Raw genomic sequence first — 9,623 nt, 5'->3', positions numbered from 1 at the left:
CATTTTCATTCTTAACGCCAGCACCAATATTTGAAATTCTTCATTTATTTTGTGTCCTGGAGGTTTTTTTTATGGTGGAGTAGTTTACCACAGTGAGATCAGTGACATAGGTCTTTTGTAATGTGAGAAAAGAGTGACTATGAAAGGAGAGGAAGAACAGAATGTGTTCTCAGGCAGATCTGTCTTAAGAAAGTACATATGTGAGAGTTAAGAATGGAAATTGGGCCTTAAAACCATTTGTCTGCCTGTAATTTTTGGAAAGCCTTCAGATTCCTTCAGGTAGCATACACTAGGAAGACACCTGATCTCGATGCTTTGCTAATAATCATATACCTAAACTAATAATGAAAGCATAATAAGGAAGTATAGGGAGAGGTGTGGGGCTGGAAGGACAAGATAATTCTAGTTGGTTTGAAGGATATTGAAAGTAAACAAAATGAAATTCTATGGTGAAATGGAGTTTGCAAAACACTTTCATGTATTATCTACTTTGATCATCATGTCAATCTTGTGGGAGACCTGTGACAGAATGTTGCCCCCATTTTACAGATAAGAAGAATGAGGCTCAGAATTTTTTTTTTTTTTTGATACAGGGTTACCTAGGGAGCACTTTTAATTAGTTTCACATGACACTAATGGCAGAATATTTTTGGAAAATTGAATCTAAATTTCCTCTCATTTGACTGTAAAAATCTTATGATTTCATAAATGTTATTAAGATTCTGCAAATCTGAAACACTGTGGCTCATGATCTTTACCTACTAGTAAATCTTTAACCACCTAAAGAACTTAACATGGAATATATCTCATAGGTATATATTTGCGTTTGTTCCATACTGATGGGGCTGACTCAAATATAATGAGAAATGTAAATAAACCTATCTGTATCTTTTGTTTGTGGGAGCTGTAATGTAGTTTGTATTAACCCTCCCACTCTCTCCCAGTCTCAGTGAACTGCAATGGTCTGGGTTATAAATTTAAATCAGATTAAATTCTACCTTTTGGGAATGAGAAACAAGAGTATTACGTTTAGTTATAACTTTCATTAATGTCATTTCTCACTCTCGGACATACCAAAATTAAACATTAAATGCCATAATCACTAGTTCTGTATATAAGTAGATTGAGGATAAGCAATATGATTTGCAATTCTTTGTTTCCACTCTATATTTTAGATGATCAAACATAATTTGTTTATTGAAATTAATATTTGAAATATTAAAAATAATTTGCTTATTGAAATTAAATATGTGGCTCTTATGGGACACAGTGGGTCATAGTTGGTTGTGAGAAATCAGAAATCATCCTTCCATTGCTGGACATCCACTCCCATGACTGTAGCACTGCCTACTTCCAAGGAAAGTCCTGGAAAATTATAGATCTGAGCGTTCTCTAAGGGTCCCAAGATAATGCCATTCCTGAAAGGGTCTAACTTTTTTGCATCCCCAAAGAAGAAAACGTCGGTTTTCAAAATATGGTTTAATGTATATATCTTCCAGGTCCAAGATGGCAAATGTTACATTTCAAAGACAAATTTATCCATTTAATTATTCTTTTTCAGAAGTCAGTATTCTTTAGGAAGAATTTTTCTCTGAAATTTCAAGAAGGTTTTTAGTTAACTAAGTATTAATTTCTTCTAATATTCTCCAGTGTATCTCAATCTATTCAAGAACATGGCCAATGAAAAAGATTTACATGTATCACCACATTTGAGGTGGTTTAGTTGAAAAAGTTTGCAACGGCTTACCGAATTCCTGGAAGAAAATAAAACACTTTTTAAATGTAGGTAAAAGCATATTGAATTTAAACATTTTTATTTGCATTAAAATTTTTTTCTAGGAACAAGAATATCAATATCAAATCATTCTTTTTTTTTTTTTTTTAAATCTCCAAGGACATTTGTTTCTAGACATATCCAATTGTTAAATGATCGTCTTTGCTTGTTAGTGTTGGAATAGTTTATTCCTGAAGCATTTCTGAAGTCTCATCTGAGAAGGGCACATGGGTTCATCTACTGTGCTATCTCCAGTCTATCACTAGTAGCTGCTTGCAACATTAAGTTAGGAAGATTCTGAGTCTCATCTATGGGTATTATGATTGATTAATTGTGTCTGTTGTGGGCCTGTGTATATTTGGAGGTTGGGATACAAGGGAAGATGGGAATAGGAGAGCACAGTCTGTTACCAAATATTTCCAGCTCTGACTTAAACGGAAAGTATGTTAGCAATTAAATGTCTTCTTTCTCGGTCAATTCGATAGGATTTGTGACCCAGTAAAAATATTTTCTCACATTGCTGCAATCAACTATGAGTGAGTAAAGGGGCTCCCTGATTTTATTAGGATCTGTATTGGTCAAGGCAAGAAAAGAACCTTTCTCTCTTACTCTTCAGATGACCTTCATGGCTCAGGGGCATTTTCCCAGCTGAGAGAACTTACCACTTGGGGACCCTGTGGTGGTTTCCTCGGTAGTGAGCATGCCTCTCTGGATGCCTGCAGGAGTGGTCACTCCAAAGTCATTGCCTGCACCACTGGGAGTTGGGAAGGGGCTCCCTGGAGCTCTGCGGATAGGAGGATTTATTCCTGCTTGTCCTGCAGGAAGGATTCCATTTTGGACATCTGGATTAGCCTGACTGGTGGGCAGTATGGCTCCGGAGAGCAAGGGCTGGAAGATGAGGCCTGCGAAGATTTGTGGGGCCACCGGCTGGAATGAGGGAAGGAAACAGAAAACAAAGGAACACATTTTAAGGCTGGCCAACCAGCCTTTTCTCCTTCGAAGGCAGCAAGTTTGGGTAGAAATGGCAGGGTGAAGAAAGTAGAATCAGAGAAAAAAATAAATATGGGGTATTCCCCAGAAGAAATGCCTCTCTTCCTGAGACAAACCTGATGCTAGTTTCACTACTGGGATTTCTTGCTGTGCTCCAATTCCCTCTTAAAGGGAAAGCCACCATCGAGGCAGGTCACTGGAAAAGGAATAATGCATTATTTGCTAATATCAAATATATCTGGAGGTAGAACTAAGGCAGAAAACCTATATAATTATGACAGGCTATATCTCTGTTATTGACCTAAAGCATATCTTTCTTTTGCTAGTAATTTTTTAAAAAGTAATTTACACCAGTTGTGTATTCCTTTGGGGTTACCCAATGGAATTCCTCTTTATTGAACTGTCAATGATTTGCACACTAGTAATGAATGCTATTGCTGCCACACTTGTTTTATTTTATTTTATTTTTTTCTGGGAAAAAAATTACTGTAAGAAGTTCCCCTTAAGAAATAATATGTCATAGACTGGTTTTGGAGAGCGTTCAGGCAGGAACCAGTTTTCTTGGACCTCCCAGTTTTGATGGCATTCTCATAGAGTAAAAGAGTCAAGAGCTCATAATTAAGAGGTGAGAAAGTAGAAAAGTTTAAGGGGGTCAAATATATGGTGACGGAAGATTTGACTTTGGGTGGTGAACACACAATGCAATATACAGATGATATATTATTGAATTGTGCACTTGAAATTCATGTATAATGATATATATATATATATATATATATAATTTTATTAACCAATGTTACCCCAATAAATTTAATAAAAAAAGATTCAGGTCAGTTTCCTTGAGCACGGTTCTCAGTTTGCATAAGAACCATATGAGGAGTTAAAAAGGCAGTTTCCTAGGCTCCATTGTTAGATTCTGATTGAGCAAGTAGAAGACAGGACTTAGGAATCTCTATTTTTAATCAATGTTCCCAGTTGTCCTGGTTTGGTGTCCAGGACTGAAGTTTGGGAAGCACTATCTTGATTTACAAGATATTGAAAGTAGATTTATACTGGATAAGAGATAAAGAGTAGAATACAGAAGCTTCGAATTGAGGGTTGTGACATCCATAGATTTGAAATAGAGAAGGTGGGCCATGCTCATCATTAAAAAATAAGACAAAAAGAATAGACTTTATAAATTACCTAGTGCATTCCATATAGTAAAGGTAAGTGTTGTTTGATGAAACGTGTGTGTGTGTGTGTGTTAGCTGTATGAAAAATGTAACTGTTGCTATAAGTTTTACTAAAAAGATTTGAAAACCACTTGCATCGTGTTGAGAAAAATGGCTTTTAATCTGAATCTACTCTTTTTTTTGACCTTGCGGCTGAAGTTGCTTAAGCTCTCTGAGCCTCAGTTTCTTTATAAAGTTGGGTTCAAAATCTGTACTTTGCAATTGGTGAGGATTAAAGGCAAAGTATGTAAAAGATCTATTAAGGTACCTGTTATATAGAAGAGACTCTAAAACTGGTAGATGTGGTTGTTCACATATCAATGTCGGCAAAACAGACCATGACTTGATTTTATTTATGGGAAATCTAGCAAATCTCTACCTTTTTCACTATAGAAAGATAAAAAAAAAAATGCATGTCTTCCAAGACATTGCCTCAATTCTTTACTTTGGTGTCATGTTTAGATACATTATTTTTTTCTAAAAATGATCTACAGAGAAAATGCATAAAGTGCCCAGTAATGATAATATAAATTTTGTTTAGATTAAGTCTTCTAGCTACTCATGTGTATAGGGAAGAGTTCATTCATTATGATAAAATGTTAGAAAAAAAATATTATTTTCATACAAAATTTAAAATTTAAGTCAAGAAAATTAATAGTTCCTGAAGTAAATATCAATATGTGTATTATTTTACATCTGCATGCATTTCAATAATTTATAATCCTAGATTTTAATCAATGTCAAGTTAAAAATATGCTTTGACTTTTTAGATAGAACTGAATCTGACATCAATATACAGAAAACAAAAGCTAAGTCAAATAAATGGAAAAGTAGCTGGAGAAAGATGATAAAATTGCCAGCTAGACAAAGATAACCTAATGCAAAACATTCAGTTATTTTTAGTATACACTAAGTTGAGGTTTGTGGTAAAAAGAGACTATGGATATGAGAACAGAAAATAGCATTGTGGTAGCAGTGAAAAGAATTTGAAATGTTAGTAATTAAAATTTTTTTTTTTTTACCAATTCCTCTGAGCTTAGGATGGTCCCCTAGAAGGAAAATAATAACATAAATTATTAGACAAATTTTAATACATTCATGGCACAATATGTATAACATAACTTAAAAATTTTAAATAGTTTTAAAGATTATAAAGAAAGATTTTTTATTTTCAACAATATTTTAAAATGCCTTTGTAACTTGTACCACAAGACTTAAGTCTGCACATGACATTGCATTGCTTATACTTATTATCTGAATGATGGAGATCTTCTGGATTTTAAAAATTTTATGTTTTTCTATTATTAAGCAATAGAAGCATATTGGAGGAAACTTGGAAATGCAGAAAGCAATAAGAAAAAAATATATAATCCCATCATGCATTTTGTTGTATTTTCTTCTAGTTATTTTTCACACATTTCTTTTTTTACATAATAGAAGTCATGTCATTTATACAATTTCTGTTTTACCTTTTCTTTCAATACTATACAACAATTATTTAACTATGTTATTGATAAATTTTAACAAATAAACTTTTGAGTAGTGACAAAGTGTTTGCTTTTTTTGTTGCACAGTTTAATAATTTTCTTTTTGTTTAAATTTAAGTTGCACCCAATATTCTTCTGTATTCTAAATATGATTTTGCTGAATATATTTGTAAATAAACCTGTGATATATTTTAGATTATTTCCCTGGGATGTGTTCCCAGATGTGGAATTAAGAGTTGATATGAATTTTATATTCGATTCTGTTTTTAAAAGTAAAAGCTGCCACCTGATGCTCAGTTTTGATCTTGGTCCCTGGTAATTTTATCAATGATCTCAAGAACTACCTTTTACAAAGGAAAATAGAGAGAAAGAAGAAAAAGTGTATGTGTCATTTTTTAGGGAAAAGATATGTGATTAATAAATAAATTTGAAATGAAAAATGTCCCCCAAATTATTAATCATAGACCAGTTCCATTAATTATTTTTTTTCTTAGCAGTGTGGTTTAAAGGATTAACTCATTGCTTCACCTGTGACATTTACTAATTGTGATTGTAACTGAGTAACAAAGTATCTCCAGTTACTCATCTTCAAATTGGCAATAAAAATGTTGTCTATCAAATATTGTTTTGAAAATTAAATGAGATAGTACATAATAAATAATAAAGTACTTAAGACAGTGCCTGGCACATAGTAATCACTCAGTAAGTGTTAGTTCTTGTTATTATCAATATCCATACAATGCAAAATAAAAAGGAAACTTGGCAACTATCTGGTGAATTGAGGCAGGATTAAATATTTAACACTAAGATGATTTAAAACAAAAATCATATTACAAAATAATCTTACCTGAGCTCCAAGTTGTGCTACAATAACTGGTAACATCTGAAAAAATAGTGAGAAATTCCATAAAAAATATATTCAAAGGTAAGTTCTGGCAGAAGATACAAATATTGAAACTTTCTTAAAAATGTAATATTTGTTTCTAGTGTATCATCTATAATCATAGACATAGACTCATAGAACTGGATGGGAATCAGAACTCATCCAATTTGTATAAAAAAGAAGATTAGATCCAAGATAACTTTGAAACCAGTCTGAGGAAGCACATTTAGAAGGCAGAAGTGAATAAATTAGATTATCAAAAAATAATTTTGGTCTTAAGTCTTTTCCAAACTGAAAATTATTATGAAAAATTAATGATATAAAATGTGATAAAAATGCATGTGTTCATTTTGTATGGCATTTCAGAAGACACATTAAAAATGTAGTGGATATTTTAAAACACAAAATTTTCTTGAAGCATGTATAGTTAGTCTCATATGTTTGTTTGGATTTTTACTGTTGAAATAGAACACTGGTAGGAAATTATGGGTGACATTGCTCAATAACCCATGGCACAGGCAGAGAGATCTTAGAATTAAGTGAGAAATACTTTAATGGTTGCTGATAACTATGTAAATGTTATGAATTTATGGTTGAAAAAATTGGGATGAAGTACTGGTGTGCTCTAGTACTCTAAGAACTAAAGAGTTTATGGAAGAGAACTAGGGTTTTAAGATTTATCTTTATTTCTATAGAAATTCACACAGTGCCAAGAAAGTGATCAAAATGGAACTTTTAATATCAATCAACCCCAAATATTTGAAAGTCATATGAAATAGACTGTTAAATTTATTATTTCCCTTGAGTTGGTATAGTAATATCCATAGTGCCAAAAGGTAAAAAGCACATAGATTTAGGAATTTTTTTTCTCAATTAGATCCTTGGAAACTGACAATACAAAAACAAAAACAAAAAACAACTAATCTTCAGGGTGGCAATGGGAAAGTGGGTTGTGGGGAAAGGGACACTTGGGATTTAGGAGCAAACAAAATAGAAATTTCTTTAAAGGTGAATGGGAAGGGACAAAAATACAAATAGGAAACCAAAGATGTCTAAGTAAAAACTGTAATGAAAGAATTTAATTGTTCACTAATGTAAAAATAAGGAGAAAACTTTTAAATTAGTTTTAGAAGAGAAATTATTTGAAATAATTTTAGTTAACACTGAGTGTTTACTACATGGTGGGCACTGTTTTAAGTATTTTATGTCTATTTACTCGTTTAACCCTTATAATAGCTCTAGTGGTAAATTCTACTTTAATCTCCATTTTAAATTGTGAGGAAAGTGGGCCACAGAGTGGTTAAGTAACTTAGCCAGCATCACACAGATAGGAAGTAGACAGCTGGGATTTGACCAGAGGCTGTATGTGGTTCTAGAGTTCACACAACCACACTGGTCTTGCTTTGATAAATGGAAGCTGTAGACAGGTGCCCAATTCTGGAAGAAGATGCCACCTTGGATAAAGAAAGGCATGGTCAGAGGGATTGACAGGGGATGCACAGGAGTCTGGTACAAGGACCCTTGGTGCCGGCATAGCCTAGAGACACTGAAGAATTCTCACTGAGAATGGGGATTGATTTATATTATTGCATGTTAGGGAGTGTGTAATGTCAAACTCTCTCTACTGAACCTTAGGTAACATCTATGATGCCTACTATTGTTTTTGACTGGAATGGATATTCTTTGGTGAATATGAAGATGTACTAAGTCTGACTTCAAGGTTAGACAAGAGCAACAGTTGAAAGTGAAATTGGGCAGTCAGCATAAGGAATATGCCAGGATCACGTGTTACAGAGATTCTCATTTTATTTGTCTGCCTCTCTCGTCTTTTTTAGAGGATCATTTTTGTTATTGAGATATAAATAAGCAGCAAGTATGTTGAGTGAAGGCTCTAATATATCTATAAGAAATAAGTACTGACATAGACAAGTATACATCTCATATTAAAAAAGAAAAGTAAAAATTAGTTATGTTACAGAATTTCACAAATATGAGTTAATGCAGTATAGAGTAGCTTGTGTTGTTACTTAGGACAAATGGAGGTACAGAAAAAAGTATTAGTTGTATATGGTGTAGAATTTAAATTGAGCAGGATAAAATTATTTTGTCAATGAAAGTCAACTTTGATAATAATTACTAATTAACACAGCCCACTCTTATTAAAACCTGGAGGTGTCCATAGTGGTAAGAAGATGGTAAGGATGTATTGGTCCACTGTTGTATTCATGCTTCACAATTTGAGAATGTGTATTAAAAATCTTACATTTTTGTATGACTTTGGACCTACAAATTCTTTTCCTAAGAACTGGTCCTAAGGAAATAATCATTGATGTGGTCAAAGACTTAGTTATAAGGATGTTCGCTGTATCATCATTTATAGAAGGAAAATTTTAGAAAAAAAGTTTTGCAATACAATGGAATAAAAAGCAATCATTAAAAACAATGCTATAAGTGAATATTTTAAAACACAAAACTATTCAGTCTATTTAGTGAAAAAAATCAGATTATAGAACATTAGATATGCTAAGAACATATTTCCTTTAAAAAATGTACTTACACATCATAACAAAAAGATAGGAAGTACATAACTTAGGATGTTGACAGTTAATTCCGGCTCTTAGGATTATGGATAAATTTTATGTTTTTTTTTTTTAAATCTGTACTTTCTGAGTTCTCTATAATTAACATATATTATGTCTGTAATAAATAATAAAGCTTCTATAAAATTTTAGACCGTTGTGTGGGAATGATAGTGCCTGAGATCACCTGTTGGGGAGAATAAGTTATCCATAATAGCTTAGTCTAGTCATAAAGGGGCATTATATTTTTCTCCAGAGCCTAATAATATGTTTGGAGAAGTTTCAAAAAGGTAAAAATTTGGGCTTTCTCTGTAGTTAAAATTCAAACACTTCTGAAAGAAGTGATACCCTAAGTATGTCATTTATATTTTAGTGTGAGAGCCTTTTCTAGAATTTTTCCTAAAAGCAAACTATGGTGGGAGGAGAAGAAGAACTAGAAAGTCTTTGGGGGACTTTGGAGAGGGCATGAAAAGAGGTACAACAAAGGGAAGATTAGATTTGCTGAATTTAAATTTTATCCATCTCTTAATTTTAATCAAGGATGATTCTTATCACCCAGCAAGTATTCAGTGGAAAACACAACATGCTAAAGGAGAATCCTGATACCTCTCAATTTCCCCCCCTTATGCTTTTTACTTTTCAATCTTCCCAATTGTTCACATTTCCCCATTACCCATCACAAATATATTCTAAATG

The 9,623-nt window shown here is 32.8% G+C and overlaps 1 protein-coding gene across 1 annotated transcript in view; it reads right to left on the bottom strand.

Annotated features, from left to right (window-relative positions):
* Positions 1–1,743: 1,743 nt before the first annotated feature.
* Positions 1,744–9,623, bottom strand: part of AMTN (amelotin) — a 13,180-nt gene continuing 5,300 nt past the window's right edge. The window contains exons 5-8 of the mRNA XM_006917310.1: positions 6,313–6,348; positions 5,001–5,027; positions 2,437–2,701; positions 1,744–1,754 (exon numbers count right to left, since the gene is read on the bottom strand). Coding sequence (XP_006917372.1) covers positions 1,744–1,754; positions 2,437–2,701; positions 5,001–5,027; positions 6,313–6,348 — 339 coding nt within the window. The remainder of the gene's footprint in view (positions 1,755–2,436; positions 2,702–5,000; positions 5,028–6,312; positions 6,349–9,623) is intronic.

Source organism: Pteropus alecto, unplaced genomic scaffold (assembly GCF_000325575.1).
Source record: "Pteropus alecto unplaced genomic scaffold, ASM32557v1 scaffold237, whole genome shotgun sequence".
Taxonomy (NCBI): domain Eukaryota; kingdom Metazoa; phylum Chordata; class Mammalia; order Chiroptera; family Pteropodidae; genus Pteropus; species Pteropus alecto.
Note: the sequence above shows the minus strand (reverse complement) of the source record. Positions and strands in the feature narration are given on the sequence as shown.